This window comes from Cucumis melo, chromosome 11 (assembly GCF_025177605.1).
Source record: "Cucumis melo cultivar AY chromosome 11, USDA_Cmelo_AY_1.0, whole genome shotgun sequence".
Taxonomy (NCBI): Eukaryota; Viridiplantae; Streptophyta; class Magnoliopsida; order Cucurbitales; family Cucurbitaceae; genus Cucumis; species Cucumis melo.
The window spans coordinates 30639197-30659352 of record NC_066867.1 but is presented as its reverse complement, the minus strand read 5'-3'; the positions used below and the strand labels follow the sequence as shown (position 1 = coordinate 30659352).

At 27.0% G+C, this 20156-nt stretch overlaps 1 protein-coding gene across 14 annotated transcripts; it reads left to right on the top strand.

Moving 5' to 3' along the window:
- Positions 1-1212: 1212 nt before the first annotated feature.
- On the top strand, positions 1213-18675 carry LOC103497750 (CBL-interacting serine/threonine-protein kinase 1-like). Of its 14 annotated transcripts, none has more exons than XM_051091945.1 (12): positions 1213-1506; positions 1886-1948; positions 3585-3656; positions 3777-3884; positions 4361-4441; positions 4890-5069; positions 5773-5988; positions 6245-6352; positions 15929-16051; positions 16750-16821; positions 16975-17049; positions 18286-18669. In XM_051091945.1, exons 1-12 carry the CDS (start codon positions 1357-1359, stop codon positions 18361-18363), a joined length of 1326 nt encoding a protein of 441 aa, XP_050947902.1. In that variant the 5' UTR covers positions 1213-1356; the 3' UTR covers positions 18364-18669. The 14 variants fall into 14 exon arrangements, with proteins under 14 accessions (XP_050947902.1, XP_050947907.1, XP_050947901.1 ...); XM_051091944.1 differs by lacking the exon at positions 15929-16051 and adding an exon at positions 6630-6752 and having other exon boundaries at positions 1216-1506; positions 18286-18675; XM_051091946.1 differs by lacking the exons at positions 15929-16051; positions 16750-16821 and adding exons at positions 6630-6752; positions 7089-7154 and having other exon boundaries at positions 1217-1506.
- The last annotated feature ends 1481 nt before the right edge of the window (positions 18676-20156 follow it).

Below are 20156 nucleotides of genomic sequence, written 5' to 3'. Positions count from 1 at the left end.
GAGAAAAAAGATAAACAATCAAAACAAAAAAGAAAGAAACGTTATTGGAAAAAGCCACAAACTCTCCACTAAAAAAAATTCAAATCTCACATCCTATTAAATATTTAGACGCATCCTAATCTCATACTCTCATGATCCACACACAAACAACAAACTAAAATATTTAAAAAATGAAGTACGAAAAATTTATCATACAACAAACTATAATCAAACGTTAATACGATACAGATAGATAACCGTAACGATATCAACATGGATATTTCAAAACAGTTGGATGTAAGGTAGCGAAATCACGAAAAGAATAGAAAACGGTGCATAGTCTCCACACAAAAACGTGAAATTAAAGCAAATGAAAATGATATGACCCCTAAATGTGACATTTTCATGTGGGGTTTCCTTTTTTATTTCCTTATTCATTTATGGCCAGACAACCAACTTTCTTGTCATAATAGATAAGCAACTACTTTTGCTTTTCTAAATTTTCCTATTTGCTTTTCTAAATTTCACTCTAAATCATATATTTATATATCTCGAGTCATGTTAAATCATATACAATTCGATTCGTTGATTTTACAATATTTGAATATCAAGATATCAATTTCATAACATGTTAAATTCTAGAAAAGTCAATATTATTGATCGATGGTATTTTTTTTTTTTCCTTCAGTTGACTAGGAAGCCGACCCTGATGACCTCTAATTAATATAGATTTTAATCACTGGCTAAATTATATACAAAAATATCCTTAAGTTTGTTTTTTTTATAAAAAAAGTCTCCACACTTATTGACTCTAACATCGATATTATTCTCGAAACTTTTTCATTTGTTTGAAAAACCATTTCCATACTTTTAAATTTCGCGACATAGTTTTGAAATAAAAGGTTTCGAAACGAAAGATTAGAAGAATTGTGACCTAAATCAACGTCGGGTAATGCATCCAAACCTTCCATTATCACATTATTCAAAGTCATCGCCACACCTATTACAATTTACAAATCCTAATTTTTGTTTGAAATGACCTCAAGGATTTATATATATATATATTAGATTTTGGAGATAATTAAGAAACGTCTGATAAGAGGAGTAGTACTGAAAATCCAAAAAAGATAAGGGTGTTTTTGTAATAAAGAGAAAAGTATAAGGGCCACATCAAAAAATATGTGGCTACAAGTTCACAATATAATCTTCCCCATCCCCCCCCCCCCCCCCTCTCTCTCTGTATGTATATATATATATATGGAGAGAGAGGAGAGGATGCAATCATATGCAACATAAACTTAAATTATAGGAAAGAAAGATAAGAGAGAAGATTGATAGTACTACTACTGGGCGATTTCGAGAGGATCAGTATATAAAATGCGATTGGGGAAGTATGAGATTGGAAAAACTCTTGGGCATGGCAATTTTGGGAAGGTCAAATTTGCTATTGATTTTGAAACTCAACAACCTTTTGCTGTCAAAGAACTCGATAAGACCAAGATCATTGATCTTAACATTACTCATCAGGTCTTCTTATTTACTCTCTCTCTCTCTTTCTCTTTCTCTTTCGTATATATCTTAGGTTTGATTACTGTAATTCAAATACTATACCGGCCTTAATATTAGAGGATTATGTATGGGACGATCGATGATGTTGGGATCCATATTTGTAGTCTTTAAGAAGTCACCATCTTTTGTTGTTCGACACGGAAGAGAAGAAATAGCAATAGGCATTTTCAATTTTGAGTTTGAATGAATCAATATAGAAAGTTCGTGATGATCAGTTACAGAACTGAATGGTAGTTTATATGCTGTCATTGTACATTATAACATTTGATTTTTAAGTAAGATTTGAGTATGTATGTGTGTGTATTTATTTATACCATTAATTGAAATGTATGTGCAGTTTAAAAGGGAAATTTACACACTCAAACTTCTCAAGCATCCAAACATAGTGAGGCTACATGAGGTATACCCTCTTAAACTCTTTGTTATCCATTAATTTCAAATCTAAAAAAGCAAAAAAAATCTAATTAAATTAAAATTAAATCTCCAATAACAATTTAAAATCTATAGATACAAATGAAAATTTTGATTTTGTAGTAATTTACGGACTAAAAAGTGTATGTTAGTTAGTGTTTTTTTTTTTTTAATCTTACTTTTACCATAAACTTCGGCTCTATTTTGGATATCTTTAACTGAATTAAAGACCTAAATTGATTTGATTACTGACTCCACCTAATATATTGACTTCAATTTTCATACCTTTTCAATTATTATTATTATTATTATCATTAACTAAAACTGCAAAAATCCAAAAACTTTATTTAAAGAAATTGAAGGAAAAACAAGAAGAAGAAACGGATGAAAATAATTAGTTTGAGCAGTTTATATCGAATTAAATCAACCAAATTTATATTTTAATTATTATTATTATTATGATTATTATTCTATTTAATTAAACAGCATTAGTGAATTACATTAAATTAATTAATATGGATGATTATATTTTATATATGGTAACGTTGGAAATGTGACTTCCACAAATTGAGGAGCCTACGTGTCAATATTAATTGCTTGTGGTTTTCTTTTTATCTCGAGAGATGACGTGTATTGGCTGAAATGCGTGGTGTGGTGGTGAGGTGTAAGCTATTTTACAAAATTTAATTTATTATACACGTAAAGTCAAATTGCACATATGTCCCTAAATCAGGGGCTAATTTGCAGAGGGGCGGGGCCATGTGCCCCTCCAATGCAATTTTTTTGTTTTTTTTTTTGTTTTTTAAAAAAAGAAAATTAAAAACACGTTTTGCGATATTTTGATTTTCTCGTGGGATCCGCCTCTAACGTGGGGATTAAAATAAGTTCTTCGGTCCGTCTTGTCCCCATCGTGTTACTGTTAGCCCTTTTTTTTCCTTTGAAGAAATAATCACAAGTTTAAGAATAATTTTGATTGGTAATTATTTTATTTTACTGCCAAATCAAAGCAAATTTCTTTAAACTTTAGAATGTTCTGTGATAATATTAGGTATATTTAGGGTGAAACTGCACCGAACTTCAAACAAAAATTTCATTTAAAATCAAATCGAACCGTTTATCGGTAGCTAACCAAATCGTACGATTCGATGTATGTGTCTACAACCTACTACGACAAACTAATTACACACAATTATTTATTTTTACACTTCGTTTGTAGTATAAATTTTAAAAGCTAAACGATCGTGTAAGAGGTTGAACAGTCGTTTAACTTTCTATACGATCGTTTACCTATGTCTAATATAATTGGTTTATCGTTTATCTAGTTGAAAAAAATAATAATGTTGAACAAAGTCTAAATGAATCATAATTTACAAAATAAGCATAATTCACCCACTCAGTCAAGGTAAGAAAAACCTAAATGGATCCATTGGTCACAATTGCCAGAGAAAGAAGCCTAAACTTGCCATATGGCCTAACCAAATAGAAAGCCCAAATTTACCAATTGGACAACTAAACAAAGATACCCAAACCAATTAAATTGATCTAATAATTTGCACTCTTTTCTTTATATATATTTAATATTAGGAAAACCATTTGTTTGTAACTTTGATCACAAACTTATGCAGGTATTAGCTAGTAAAAGCAAAATTTACATGGTTCTTGAGTACGTCAACGGTGGAGAATTGTTTGATACAATCGTGAGTATAGTATATAGTTTGCGAAAGATTTGACTTTTTATCCGATTTAACTGATATGTCATATGATTTATATACGTAACTGATTTGTGTTATTTGATGTCACTCATTTATATGATTTAGTCATCTAAGGGAAGGTTATCTGAAACTCAAGGCAGAAAAATCTTCCAACAATTACTTGATGGTGTGAGTTACTGTCACCGGAAAGGCGTTTACCATAGAGATCTTAAGGTAAAAAAAGTCAATCTAAAGTTGAAATAAATAAAAGTAGTTTTCATCATGTTGTTATATTTGACTCTCGTTCAATTTTAACCTTCATACTTTCAAATGTTCCATTATAATTTATATGCTTTTGGAAAATCTTAAATTTAATTTTCGATATTAGTTTATTTTTTTTACCCTGGAGTATGAAACATATTCATATATATATTCCCGTACATAAACGTTATTATTGTTATTTAGCTAATTTCAAAATATATATATATATAGTTTTCATGAATAACTAAATTTATGATTTATTTCAAAACTAAAATTCAATAGACTTTAAAGTATATATATGAACGAAAATGATATTTTTAACGAATCAACTGTTGATGTCGAGGGGAATTCATGCTAATTTTCATCTACAAGAAAGAATCTTCTTTTTTATTTTGTTTATTCCTTTGAATGGGAAATTCATACTTTTTGTTGGAAACCTATATATGCAGCTGGAGAACATACTTATTGATGCGAATGGAAACGTTAAGATAACTGACTTTGGCCTAAGTGCTTTACCGGACCATTTTAGGGTAAGTCTACATATAAATATGTTACTTTGTGATTATTAATTTTATATAAATCACTACTAAATATAATTTAAATCATTCCAAAACTACTTTTGATAATATGAAAAGTGCATCTAAAGTGCAAAATTGAATGTTAAATTAACTTTAGTGGTAAAAAAGTGTTTGTTAGAGTAATATTTCAAAAGTAATTTTTACTTTAAAAATCACTACCAAACATAAAAATTGATGTTTCTAAAGCTATACTTTAATCTCAAAAGTGATCCAAAAAATAGTTTTAAATAGCACAGGAGTTCATGTCTAGTTCGTAAATGTTTAGAAACGGAAAAAAAAAAACCAAGAACAGAAAACATAAACATTATCTAACAGATTTCTAAAACATTTGCAATTATATATATGGATGATTAATGTTATTATGAAAATAATTAAATTAGTGAATTAATAATGAACCCAGGATGATGGTTTGCTTCACACAACTTGTGGAAGCCCAAACTATGTGGCACCAGAGGTTCTTGCTAATAGAGGATATGATGGTGCAGCCTCAGATATATGGTCTTGTGGTGTTATCTTGTTTGTTATTCTCACTGGATCTCTTCCTTTTGATGATAGAAATTTGTCTGTTCTTTATCATAAGGTAAATATCCAATACTCTCGATCTTTGTTTTTTCTATTTTTTTTTAGTTTCGTACAAGTAGAAAAATTTTGTTCTTAAACTTTGGTTTGTAACGTCTAACGTTGAGTTGAGTTATAAATTCGAAGTTAAGAAGTCTTTTTGGAGTATGAGTTTGTTTGATTGGAGTTGGAAAGTATGCGTTTTGAGGTTTAAATTTGTTTAGTGAGAACTAGAAAGTAAGATAAAAGTATTCGATAAATGTGAAAGTTTCGATTAGTGAATATTGTTGAGGTTGGTTTTTTTTTTTAAAAGTTGATTGGTGAGAAGTTCGTGGGTCAAACACGTATTTCAATTTTTAGTATCACCCAATTACAAAATTTTGTAATAGTTCTATCTATCTAAGGTTTAATGAAATTTCTTGTCTATGTTGTTTGATAAACTTGTTAAAGTTAATTGTATTTAAGCATGTATTTGGATTGACTTTTCAAGTGTTTAAATAAGTGTTTTAATTTAGGTGAAAAAATAAAAAGTATAAACATTATGAAAGTCAATCCAAACAAACTCTAAGTTGTTCTTAAGAAACTCTTCATGATATCGTCGATGACGTTGTTATAAATTTGATAATTTACAAACTATAAGTCACCTCGTTTAGGAACAAAAGTATTTCTTTTACACCATCATCTTTGGCTAAATCTAATTAATATTATTATGTTGAAATTTTCAGATTTTGAAAGGAGAAATTCATCTACCAAAGTGGCTATCACCAGGAGCCAAAAATTTGATAAGAAGGATTCTTGATCCTAACCCTAAGTCTAGAATAACAATGGCATCTATCAAAATGGATGATTGGTTTAGAAAGGATTATCATCCGGTCTATCTTGAGGATGAAGAAGATACACACATGACTAATGAAGCTCTATCCTTTTCCATGCATGAAGTGGTAAGCAACTCTAATTCATTGCTTTTTTTTTTTTTTTTATCATTACCAACATTAATTATTTAAAAGAGACCGTCACACTGTAGTAGATAGTTTTAAACATAGTTTAAATGTGTTAGAAAAAAACTACATGCAAAAACGTTGTTATCTTTTGGTCACCTTATTGAATAATTTTTCCGTTAGTACCACGAGGATATTACCTTTGCCACCACTAACTATAATATTGACACATGGTCATTAATTTTTTCTTCTTGGGTAGCCATCTTATCTCGAGGAAAAGTGTTCAGAATCTCCCACAACTATAAATGCTTTTCAACTCATTGGAATGTCTTCATGCTTGGACCTTTCAGGTTTCTTTGAGAAAGAGGTGAGAATCAAATGAAATAATTCTTATGTTAGGTTCATCATGCCATTAACAAATATAGAAGATTCTTGCTGCTATATGACATTGATGTGTAAATTAACGATATAGTTGTAGAAGTACTAAGATATTATATGATCCAAAACGAGCCTAGCTAGAAAACTCTTTATCAGTTTGAACTCCAAGGGTAAGAAAAAAAAACCTAAAGAAAGTTAGAGAGAAGTGAGGAAAAATGAGGGAGTGACTCACTTTCTATTATTGTTCTAATTTCTTTGACATGCAGGACATTTCTGAGAGAAAGGTTAGATTTACCACCATTAATCACTCTACAAAAGAAGATATCCTCAAGCGGATGGAGGATGTTGTAACCGATATGGGGTTTCTTGTCCAGAAGAAACAGAGAAGGGTACGTAATCTGTAACTATTTTATGTTTGTTTTTCTCTTTGTGAAAAATGTTCTTTTTCTCACCAACAAAGACACTTTCGATGATAGATTTCTTCTGTCATTAAATATCTTTTAGTTGACGTTTATTGACAGTCAACTAATTAAAAGAAACCACAGATTAAATTTGTAGTAGTCGACATTATTTTGTTTACGAAAAATCAATGATTTTAACTCGAACAAGTTAGAAAACTGAGACTAGATTGATCTTTTGTTCATGAAGTTAAGAAACTTTCGATATTATTTTTCCATAAATTGAACACTAAGTATATAGTTTGTGTGTATTTTTCTTTCTTTCAGTTGAAAGTAATGAGAGAGGAAAAGGGTGAGAATGGTATGGCCACCATACTTTCAATATTAGCAGAGGTAATTTAATTTCCTCTACACGTTTTTCATTTCAACAAAAATAACGCAAATTATAATCTTTTTTTAGGAATAATTTAATTTAATTATGGATTGGTTATATATAAATCTTTGCAGGTTTTTGAGATAAGTCCATCCTTATATGGTGTAGAATTAAGAAAGCTGAATGGAGATTTATCTTCGTATCGACAGGTCACTTCTTTTATTTCATTCACATTTTATAACAATATTGATACTCGTAGTTTACAAATATCATTTTTATGTACTTTTCATATAATATGTAGATATATGTATACATATATATATATCTATGTACATGTATATATATAATGTTTTGTTTTCGAAGCTTTGAGATTTTTTAATTTTAAATCAAGTCAGAGGTTGAAAATTAAAAAAGAAATATATCTAGTTTAAGATGAAAAATGTGGCAGAGAAGTGATAAGTTTTTGCTATCAAAGAAGACTTTAATTTTTAGTTTTAAAACTTTGAAAACCAAGCCAATAAATATAATCTCTGTTTCTATTTTTCTTTTGTTTAGATATTTACGTTTTTTCACTCTATCGTAAATCATAAAACTTAAAAATATTAGAAGGAAAACGAAATTTATAATTCTATTAATGATAAATATAGGATATATTCTAAATTTTATAATATTTTAATTTATTTTACTTTGAAAATGCTTTACATTGAAAATAAATAAAAAAATGTAATAATTAAAAGTGAAATCATTATTATTAACCTTTTTTCAACAATCCTAAGATTATATATATATATATATTACAATGTGCAGTTGTGTAAAATATTATCTAGTGATTTGGGCATCCCCTCCAGCTGCCAAGACTCTCGGTGATGACATACAAACCCTACATTTTTTTTTCTATTATTATTTTTTAATTTTGTGGGAATGGTAGAGAAATTTGTAATTTTTAATTATAAAATTGGTAATTAAGGATATATAATATCTATCAATAAAGTTGGGGGGATTTGTAATGTTGATTTTCTATGATTTGATATATATAAATTCAATTACCCCCTTAATCTATCATATTGAACTATGTGTAAATTAATAATATCTGTTATGCATATCTCTAACTAGAGAAAGGTAAGAAAAGAGAACGATTAGTGGTTGGTTGAGGCACATAAGTTTTTTTGAATTAATTAACCTAGTTGTATTATTCAATATTAAAATTAAGTTAAATAGTACATATAAATTTCTCTCTTATAAATAAATGAGTTAAAATATATGTTATTTATGTAATATTAGATCAAATTGTATTTTTCGTAACGTAATGAATTGTGAATTCAACTCTTTCTAACAATGCAAACTTCTATAATTATTAAATATGAAAATATTGATAGTAACGTTCGACATATCAATAAGAAATTGATACCACACGGTCACTTGATAGCCACAGTACAAACTGAGTGAGAGTGGGAGAATGATAACACAAGAACAATGTGGTCGACACCCAACCAAAAAGAGATGTGGTCGACACAAGAACGATCATTCCACTCTATGTTGAGGGTGATTCTAAAGTGGTTAAAATTGTAGAATTAAACACTGAATTGATATTGGAGTTATTAAATATATGTAATTAACGAGAAATTTTCAACCTAACAATTGGTTGCGTTTAATTAGAGAGGTTCAATTTTCATAATTGAGCACATATATCTATTTATGAGTTATTTACAATTTTGACAATAGAGTTTAGATAAGTGTAATATATAAACTTTCTGACTTAGTAGCGTTGTATTGTATTTTGAAAAATTCTTCCTAATAAAATTGTTCTTTAATCTGTTCCATAGGACATAGTTAACACACTGTTAGTGAACCACGTATATATCTTCGTGAGATCAATTTTCCTATCGATCTCTATATATTTTTATATTGCTTAACGGTTGATTTTGTTTTTTTTTTTTTTTTGAATAGGCAAAGGAGAAGTGCAATTGATATAAAAGTGAAAAAACCGAGTCCAAATAATAATGATCTCTAAAATTATAAAATATCTATGTTACTTTCTACATCCAATAATCCACTTTGCCTAATCAATGTGATACCAGAAGAAAAGAAGATAATGTTCTTCCCATTAGATTAAATCTAAATGGTTGATCATTAATTCAAGAAGCTACCAAAACAACAAAGAATATTTGATTTGAATGGACAAAAAGGAGGAAGAAATTAAAGGTTACGTTATCTACAAAATGCAAGGATGGTTTTAAGTTAAATGTAGATAATTTAATTTGCGTGTGGATGTAGTTACGTACGGTGACTAAACTATCAATAAAATTACAAAACAACGAGCAACATAAGCTTAATTGTGCTATCCAATTTCGAGGTCACACGTAATCCTTGCATACAAAAAAAAAAAAAAAAAAAAAAAAACGATATAATCCAAATCGTTATTTGAAATGACTTTTAAAGTAATTTAAAATCTTTGTATTTTTGTTAAAAAAACGTAACTCTACGCCACTCAAGAGAATCATCCCCAATCACGAAATATAACCAATTTTGTTATCTATATGATATAAATAGAAAGGGAATTAGAGAATACGTTTGTAATGTTTAGGTGAAAGAAAAAAAAGATTGGAGAGACATTTTGTCCCTTCCTTAATGATTAAATTGATGTTTGAAGTGAAGTGGGAAGTGGTTGGTTTTTCAAAAATGTAGAATTGTGTTTTGAAGCCATGGAGAATGGGAAGGTTGTGAAAATTTGAAAGTGGAGAGTTATTTAATTAACATTAAACTAATTATTGCTTTATCAACTTTGCATTTCGCAAAGCCAACCAATATATTTCCATATACACTACCCTCCAAGTTTAGGGTTTCTTAGGGTAGAGTCCTAAATGAATGGATTTATGATATATATATATATATATATATATATAGAGAGAGAGAGAGAGAGAGAGAGAGAGAGAGAGAGAGGTGTATATAAATCTACTTTTTATTTGTTATATTGTGATCTTTAAGATTTCGTTAACTTTATTTTGGTCAACGAATAGTCTATTCTGGTCTATAAACGTCAAGATGTTTGTTGCGTTAATTTCGTCTCTAGACTTAAAATATAGAATTTAAGTCTTGTGGTAGTCTAATTGATTATTCAAAAAGATCAACCCAAAACCTTTTTGCTTAATTGACCAAGAAGACCCGATACTACATGTATAAGAAGATAGCTTTAACTTCTTTTAGATTGACCTAAATTTTTCCTAAGTTTTCATATTGCATGCTACTACACATACTCAAAGTTACATCATTAATTTGATTAAAAATTAACATTAAATTAATGACAAAAATAATAAATAGGTGTTTGAAAAGAATTCAGACACTAAAATAGAACAAAACTTAAAAATTAATTAAAAGATAAAAATGGATATTCAATAAAATTTAAATCAACATGATTTAGGACATGTTTTTTAGAATTGATTCCTAAAATGGTAAAAATCATTCTAAAAAAGACTTTTTATCATTCAAAATCAATTTTGACATTCAAAATCAATTTTGACAAAGTGAACGTAGCATTTGTGATCATTTTTACACATTCTTTTTGATCCATGATTTTTTATTCTTTCCTCAAAGCTAAGAAAAATATAATATATTCGAAATAGATTTCTCTATTATTGTAATAAATTTTCTACTGCGTAGAATTGTAATCTAATTACCAAAACGAAAATCACGTGTGGTATGGAAGTGACATTTTTCAGGAATTTATATACTTATTGCCAAACAAAGAGTGTTCATGTGATGATGGTAAAGCAATGAATTAGGGTTTTATTTAATCTTTAACTAATCATCATCACTAATTTGTGTATTAATATAATTAATTAATCTATCTCATTACATAGAGAACGAAAGCAATAAATAAGAGAGTTGGTTTTAATTAGATTTTAGACAGAATAATAAGATCAATAATATAATAAACATCAAGAGCTCTAATACTTCAATTAAGAAAATGCGAATGGGAAAATACGAGCTGGGAAGAACAATAGGGCATGGCAGTTTTGGGAAGGTCAAATTTGCAATAAACGTCGAAAATGGTCAACCTTTTGCACTCAAGGTCCTCGACAAGTCCAAAATTATCGACCTCAAATTTACTCATCAGGTCTTTTTCTTTTCTAATATTATTATTTGATCGATTCCTCGATTACTTTTATTTTGATTTTTAACAAATCCTAGGTATACGAGAATGATTTCGAGTCTATTGGTTTCGAAGTAATTTGAAACGATAATTCAATTAAAAGGCAATAGATCCGAACGTATATATGAATATAATGTATTTATTTAGTAAAGTAAGTATATCTACTTTGATAATCTTCATTAATTAATATTTTAATATATCGAATCAATTTGTTGAAAAATAAAATTGTAATCTACCAAACACTAATATGTTTCATATTACACAAAAATTTATAAAAACCATAGTTTGTGATTAAATTATTTTAAAAGTTACAATACTTTAATTCGAGGAAGAGTTTGTTACTTATCAATCAAGTTTAATTTTTGTGACGTTGTCGATTGAAATGATGTAGTTTAAAAGGGAAATACGAACCCTCAAACTTCTAAAGCATCCCAACATAATTAGGTTATACGAGGTATGAATCATAACTCTCTTTCCCTTACCTCTCTCTCCCAATCTAATTTAACTCTCTTTTCTTCATCTCTCTCCAACAATCTAATTCATTTCTTACATTTCTTCGCTCCCTATTTTGTTTTTCTAAAATTAACATATATTGTATTAAGTTTTCGTTGACATGTGAATATTTCAAAATCAACATAAGAAATGTTCTACAGGTATTGGCTAGTAAAAGCAAAATTTACATGGTTCTTGAGTACGTAAACGGGGGAGAATTGTACTACAAAATCGTAAGTACATGCATGTACCTTTATTAATCAATTCATTAAATGGATAAGGTATGAAATCGAAAAAAATGAAAATATCTCACGATCTCTGATATGATATAGAGCTCGTAGAACTAAACGGACGTTAATATGTAAACTGATATAGAATATACATAATAATTAGGCATCAAAAGGGATGCTATCGGAAGCGGAAGGCAAAAAAGTCTTTCAACAATTAATTGATGGTGTGAGTTACTGCCATAGCAAAGGCGTTTACCACAGGGATCTTAAGGTAAATTTAATTGATAAATCAATCCAAAGTTAAGTTCAACAAAAAAAAAAGTAATTTTTTTTAAAATTGGCTCTTTTATTATTATTATTTTTTAAATTAGTGAATCTAATTTTTTAATTACTTTTTCTTGGAAAAACTTATGCAGCTAGAGAACATACTTGTTGATATTAGGGGCAACATTAAGATATCTGATTTTGGATTATGTGCGTTACAAGAGCATTTAAGGGTAAGTAGAAATGTTTGAAAAAATATTTTGGTGCATTCAAATAATTGTCGAATCAAAATTTAGTTTTATATTTTCTTTGATGTGAATGGTGAGAACGAAGACGTAAAAATAAGTGATGTTCAAGATACACCTAAATATTGTCAAATGCTAGAATAATTCTTTATATTTTTATTTTTATTTTAAAAAATTAAGTTAATAAACACAATATTCTACATCATATTGTTGGTTATACATACATACATATATATATATATATAATTCCAACATTCCCTTTGTCCAATATTGGAATGAAAAAAAAAAAGGATTATTTAGAGGTTCAATTTTTTTCAAAAATAATAATTTACTTTATTGAATACTTTTGATTCGATAACAATTAAGTCTCTAAATTTTAATGTTATATAATTTTTTAATTAGTTCCAATATACTTTTAAATATGTTACGATAATATGCGAAGATTATTAGTAAGATTTGATGAAATTCTTTACATAGATATATCAATAAATTAATTAAGAAGTCAATATATCTCTGTTAACAGCTATTAAACATAATTGATACAAGAGCTTTCAAACGACATAGACTTAATCATTAAATACAAAAGTACAATAAATTAAATCATTATAAAATTAAAAATGAAAAGGCTACAAAGTTACGAATTAAAATTTACATACTAAATTTTACCTTTACAAAAGTTCAAAAAAAGAAAAAATAAATACAAAATATATCGAGAATGATAAGGTGCTCAAAGAGTACTCATTCAGCGGGATGCTTGAATGTGTTCCTAACCCTCGTTCGATTCTTTTTTTTAAAAAAATGAAATGAAATCATGATTCCAATCAACAAAAAGAATAGATCATATAATTTATTCTCGAGCTAACATTACGTATATTAGTTCAAAAATAACATTTTAGTCCCTACATGGATAGGTAAGTTTATTTAATAAGTAAATGTATATTTATTATGAAAGTTGACTAAATTAATATGTATCAAAGGATGATTGTTTGCTTCACACAACATGTGGAAGCCCAAATTATGTGGCACCAGAAATTCTTGCTAATAGAGGATATGATGGTGCAGCCTCAGACATATGGTCTTGTGGTGTTATTTTGTTTGTGATTCTTACAGGATTACTCCCTTTTGACGATACAAATTTGTGTGTCCTTTACCAAAAGGTTGGTAAACATTTGTGTGTATTTTGATTCAACTGTCTCCATTTATGAACTTTCAATTAAATTTATGTTTAATAGACAGGATTTTGAATTTTAAAAAAAAAAAAAAAAAAAAAAAACAAACCAAAAGAAATGTCAGAGAACTTTCAATTTTGTATATGATAATAAGTCATCAAACCCTTTTAATGTTGTGTCTATAAGTAAACATTTATAACTTTGTCAAAAACATTTTTGAAGTTTTAGGTATCTCTATTTAATTATACTTTAGAAACTAGACATTTAATTTAATATTTTATAGGAATATTTTCATTATATAGTATATTTACTCAAATATTTACAAAAAAAAAAAAGTTATAGAAAAATTTTAGATTCTATCAATTAGGGGTTAAAAAATAGTTAAAAATCGAACCGCAACCGAATTGAAACCGAATGTATGCGATTCAATTCGGTTTGTGTTAAATTAAAACTAATTTTTACGCGGTTCAGTTCGGTTTAAGACATTAAATCGATTCTAAAATCGAACTGAACCGCTTTATTTTTTAAAAAAAAAACAATAATTAAATAAAAGTATAGCCTAGGGGTATAAGTGTAACTTTGTACGAATTATTTTGATGAACTCTCAAACTTTACTTTATGTATTGTACTTAATTACTGTATACAATAATTTAATCTATATTTATTTGTATGACTTTTATTTATTTATAATATTGATAAAGGATTTCAATTCTAGTATTTATGTATAAGCGGTTCAATTTCAATTCGGTTTTATTTATACATAAGCGGTTCGGTCGTTTCAATTCGATTTGACATAGATGAACGATTCGGTTCGGTTCGGTTTCAGATGATATTTTTTTGCATTTTTCGGTTTGGTGTGGTTTTACTTTCAAACTGAACCGAACCAAACCGTGAACACCCCTACTATCAATTGATAGAAAATGAATGTCTATTAGTATCTATTATTGATAAATTAATATGAAATTTTGTTATATTTTATAGATAGTTTTAGTAATTTTGTTATTTACAATAATTTACCTATTAGAATAGTCAAATCATAAAATTGGTCTTTTCGGTTTAGAAAAAGGTTAGAATTTAGTCGATGTGGTCTTCAAAAGTTCGAATTTTGGTTAAATACATCGAGTATAGTAAATTTGATAAAATCTCCTTAAATATACTTAGTCTCTAACATAAGGCCATTAATGAGAATTTTATCAAACCAAGAAGACTAATTTTCAGTTATAAATTATACAGAACAGTATACATTGTTATTATATATATACACACACGATATATGTGAAGTGGAAGAAGTTTGATTTCTAACATCAAAGAAAAAAAACGTATCAATTACTAGGTCTAAGTCTTGAGTGAATTCTTCATTAGAATTGGCAGTACTAATTTATTTGATTTATTGTGGGATTGGAATTTCAGATCAAGAATGGAGAAATAACTGAACTACCAAAGTGGCTGTCACAAGGTGCCCAAAATTTAATTAGAAGGATTCTTGATCCTAACCCTAAGACTAGAATAACAATGGCATCTATCAAAAGGGATGATTGGTTTAGAAAGGATTATCATCCAACCTACTTCGATGACGAAGAAGAGGATATATTCACTAGTGAAGTTGATAACTCCATAGATCAAGAGGTAAGAGTACAACTAATTACCATCGTGTGACTAATTGTTTTGGACCGTTGGATATATATTAAAACGATATACAAAATAAAAGTATCTAGAGATTATATCCAACGATTATAATTAGGAACATCCGAAAGAGAAGATATCAACTTAATTAACTTTGAATAAATATTTTTAACTATGAACTTTTTGTGAGTGTGTAATCGTTTTATATATATCGATTCGTAACATTATGTTCGGTTTGGACAACAACCACTAACGAACTTTGACACGTGGCCTTTGTTTTATTAATTATTTATTTTATTTTTGGGTAATTACCATTACCCTATTTATGTTTTGGGGGAAAAGAGTTCAGATCAGTCTCCTCCTACAACTATAAATGCATTTCAACTGATTGGAATGTTCTCATGCTTGGACCTTTCAGGTTTCTTTGAGAAAGAGGTGAGCAATATAATGATATATACTTTTTCTAAATTAATATAATTTCCTATATATCTTCATTTATGCCATTATAATTATTAATTAATAAATTAATCAATCCCTATGTATTACATATTATACATTGTTTCAAATAATTATAATAATTGTATGATATTATATATACATATGTATATGTTAATTAATTAGGACATTTCTGAGAAGAAGATTAGATTTACAACAAATCAGTACTCTACAAAAGAAGACATCTTCAAGCAGATGGAGTTTCTTGTAACTGAAATGGGGTTTCTAATCCATAGGAAAGATGGAAGGGTATTCTTCTTTTTTTACTTTTTATATTTCTTAAGTTGTTATTAAATTTTTTAATCATAATTTATCACGTCATAAATCTCTTTTACTTCTATCATTTAAATTATTTTTATATTTTTTTTCAATTAAAAAAGTAAGATATAAAAATGAGTATATTATATATTTTCTTGAGAGTTAGTACACTTCAAAACAAACGAATATTATATATTATCTTATTCTTTTAAAAGTTACAATAATATTGTCTTTTTATCTTTTATGAATGTTACAATAATGTTATTATTATCCTATTCTTTTCCAAAATAAAATTTAAGTTGGCAAATTTTGTTGGATCGGCAAATAGTATTGGACTTGAAATGGTGTATAAAATGAAAAGTATAAATTAAGATCTAAGCCTCTTCCTAAAATTCCAATCCTTTGACATTTAATATTGATTTTTACTATTCAAAATATATGTATTTTAAAAAAAATATTTAATAACGATATTAAAAAGTCATTCCAAACAAATTTTTACATGGAACTTAATAGGTTAGAAAACTCCAATTAATCGATAACCAAACACTCGGGTGTGATTCCAACTATCTTCCAATTCGATTAGAACCACCCGACTCCGAGAAGTTACTTAATAAAGTATATATATATATATATATATATATATATATATATATAATCCAAATTATGAGTTTGTATGGTGTACTTTTCAGTTGAAAGTAATGAGAGAGATGGAAAGGGGTGAGAATGGTAGTGTGACCACCATACTTTCAATATCAGCAAAGGTAATGTATATACTAACTAATTTTCTCTGGCTATAATAATTTTAGTTTGAACAAAAATTAGTCTTAATCAAACAAATGTTGTGTAATATAATCCTTTTTAGGATCAATAATCATGGATTAATTGGTATATATTATTGTAAATATTATTGACAGGTTTTTGAGATAAGTCCGTCGCTATATGTTGTAGAATTAAAAAAGTTACATGGAGACTCATCTTCGTTTAGACAGGTGTTCTGCTTCATTTTTCCTTCCCCTACTAATTTAATTTCCTTTCTATATGGATAATGAAGACTTGTGATTTCACTCTTATGATAACAATAATGTTGTCTAATGATAACTTTTATTTAGATTTTGTTTCATATGTGTTTGGTTGTCGAAAAGTAAATTGATAAACACTCCTTTTATATTGTAAAAGAATAAAATTATATTTATAAAATATATCAAATAAATTTTTAAAGAAAGAAATTTTAAGGAAAAAAATGAAACTATTTATAAAATATAGTAATAAAGAAAATTAAATAGAACATGAAAGTTTTGATAGAATTTATTCTATTTCATAAATAGTTTTAATTTTTTTTCATGTCTATTTTAGATGGTGAAAACCAAAAAAAAAAAATTACAAAACTTAATTACTTTTTTATTTTACAAAGATGATTTTCTTAATTTGATATTTTGTTTGGCTGTCTACATTTTCTATATTTTTTTATTTGAATAAGAATTTAAATGTTTACCCAAAAAAGAAAACCATGATATTAGGAAGTTGGAAGAAAGCAAATACAATTTTTGAAGATAAAATAAATATTATACATATCAAATGGTTATCGACGCAAAACCAAAAAACTTGTTTTGGTTGCGTAAACATAACTCGACACAAATCGAAATTTTGAAATCTTAATTTTACAAAAATATTAATAAAATCATCGATAAGATGGATATATTAATTTTAAAAATTTTAGTTTTTATAAATAAACATTTAATAATTTTTGAACACTTTGACCTATTTATTATTTATTAATAAATTCACTTTAATGACATTTTATTCTTGTTTTTTATGTTTTGATGTATTTTTCTAGCATATAAATTGCGTTTTTTACGACAATTTCAAACCAATAAAAATAGCAATGGAAATAGTAACAATAAGAAAATTTAAATTTATATAAATAACAAGAAAGAAAAAACACTAATACACTTTTACCAACCATTATTAATGATAGACTTGTATTGATTTTTATTATTAATAGATGTTAATAGGCTTTTACGAGCATCTATCTAAGCAGTAAGAAATTTAGAAAATTTTGTTATAATTTATAAATAGTTTGACTCATTTTTATATTTAAAAAGCCTCAAAATTTAATATCATAGGCAAAAGTAAATGCAAGTTTAGGGAAAAGAAAAGTAAAAAGCAAAATTAAGAGCTTCAATGTTGATTATTTATTCATTTGGATTAAACTAAAAAATGTGCAGTTGTGTAAAAGTTTGTCAAGTGATTTGGGCATTCCTCCAGGCATCACTCGTGATGACATCACATCAAGTGTCCTCTAATACACATTCGCCACATCCTCTATTATATACATATATATTTGTTTTTTTATTTGTGGGATAATAAAATAATTTGTAATTTTAATTATAAATTTGGTTGAGAATATATATATATATATATATATATATATATATATATATATATATATATATATATATATATATATAGTTGAATGGGTGGACAAAACAAGCAACTGACTTATGGTTGTATGCTTACCATCAAAATTTACTATTTTCAATATTGTTTTTTTTTAAAGAAAACAAGTACAATACCTCATAATGTATCATATGAATTATATTTACATATATAATGCAGTGTTTCAAAACCAATTGATTCTATTTATTATTAATATTTTCAAATAATACTGAGATTACTTGATTTACCAGAGAACGGACAATATATTTTTGAAATCATATTTTCAATGCATTTGTTGTTTCGTTATACGATGCTATTTTTATTTAACTTATGACATACCTTTTCTAAATGTAAATGATATTCCACCGAACTAAGTTTTATTTTGCTTTTATTTTATTAGATGACAACTATTTCATATGTATGTATATTTATATATAAATAAATGAAAGAGAAAAATTAAGTGGGAGACTTTTCTTCACTTGAAATTTATGAATTTTAATAAGCCATAATTCAATGGTCAATTAATATGGGCAGCGGTCAACTTATAGCAAAACTTTATCTTATTAAAATTGATTTTCTTTCTCAAATTGGTGAGCAAATTAACAAAAAAAAAAAAAAAATTGAACCCGAAACTTAAACTGTTTAAGGTCTAATTTATCTAATGAAATTAAAAGTTAAAAGTATGTAAAATGGATGTAACCTAACAAATTGAGAATCAAAACTAATTTCATATTTTTTGAGGAATAATTTACGGATGAATTAGAAAAAGGACCGAAAATGTGATATAATCTAAACTAATGTCTACCTTCTTGCATAGAGTGAAATTATCGTATTTGCCATTCATTAAAAAAAAAAAAAATACAAGAAATCCCTCGTCCCTCTTTCGTTTTGATCTTTCAACTGTTTGAGCTATTAGAGTTTTGAAATAATTATCTATGTTATTCGTTCGTCTCAAAATACGATCAAAACAACCGTGAGACCTATCATTGATATTTCCTTTTCATTTTTGTATGTTCTTTTTTATGTAAATTCTTTTGTTGAATCACGCTCGTTAACGAATCAAAGCAAAATTTCTTTTGGTTGGCTGCATGAATTAGAAAAAACAACCAAAAATAAGAAAGGAAACCATAGATAAAAACAAAAGAGAAAACAAATAACTTTGACAAAATAAAAGAGAAAAGAAGAAAATCGGAGAATTGGACCAACAATTGTAGAAGAAAAATGTTACATATTAAATTAAATGATTTTAAATATAACTAAATAAAACAATATATTTATAAATACAAAAAGATATCGATGATACATATTGATAGACTATTAACATTTATTGCCGATGATGTTTGATAGATACCTATCAATATACTAAGTTCTGATAACAATAAAAATATAATTTTTTTTAATAATTTTGTCATTTAAAATAATCTATTATTTTAATGTTAGACATTATGTTGTAAAATTTGGTATATTTTGTAAATATCTCTAAACAATTTTACTATTTTCAAAAAGGGACATTTTCAAAATTAGGAAAATAAATTAAAATATTTATAACCTATAGCAAAATTTTTGGATTTTATTAATGATAGAGATTAATAAACTTTTATCACTACTGTTTATCAGTGTCACTAATAGAAACATATCAATATCTATTATTGATAGAATT

Coding starts and splice junctions, on each gene's coding strand:
- LOC103497750 (XM_051091943.1), top strand. CDS start 1,357: ATGCGATTGGGGAAGTATGAGATTGGAAAAACTCTTGGGCATGGCAAT. Junction 1,507..1,885: donor ATCTTAACATTACTCATCAG/GTCTTCTTATTT, acceptor ATGTATGTGCAG/TTTAAAAGGGAAATTTACAC. Junction 4,442..4,889: donor CTTTACCGGACCATTTTAGG/GTAAGTCTACAT, acceptor TAATGAACCCAG/GATGATGGTTTGCTTCACAC.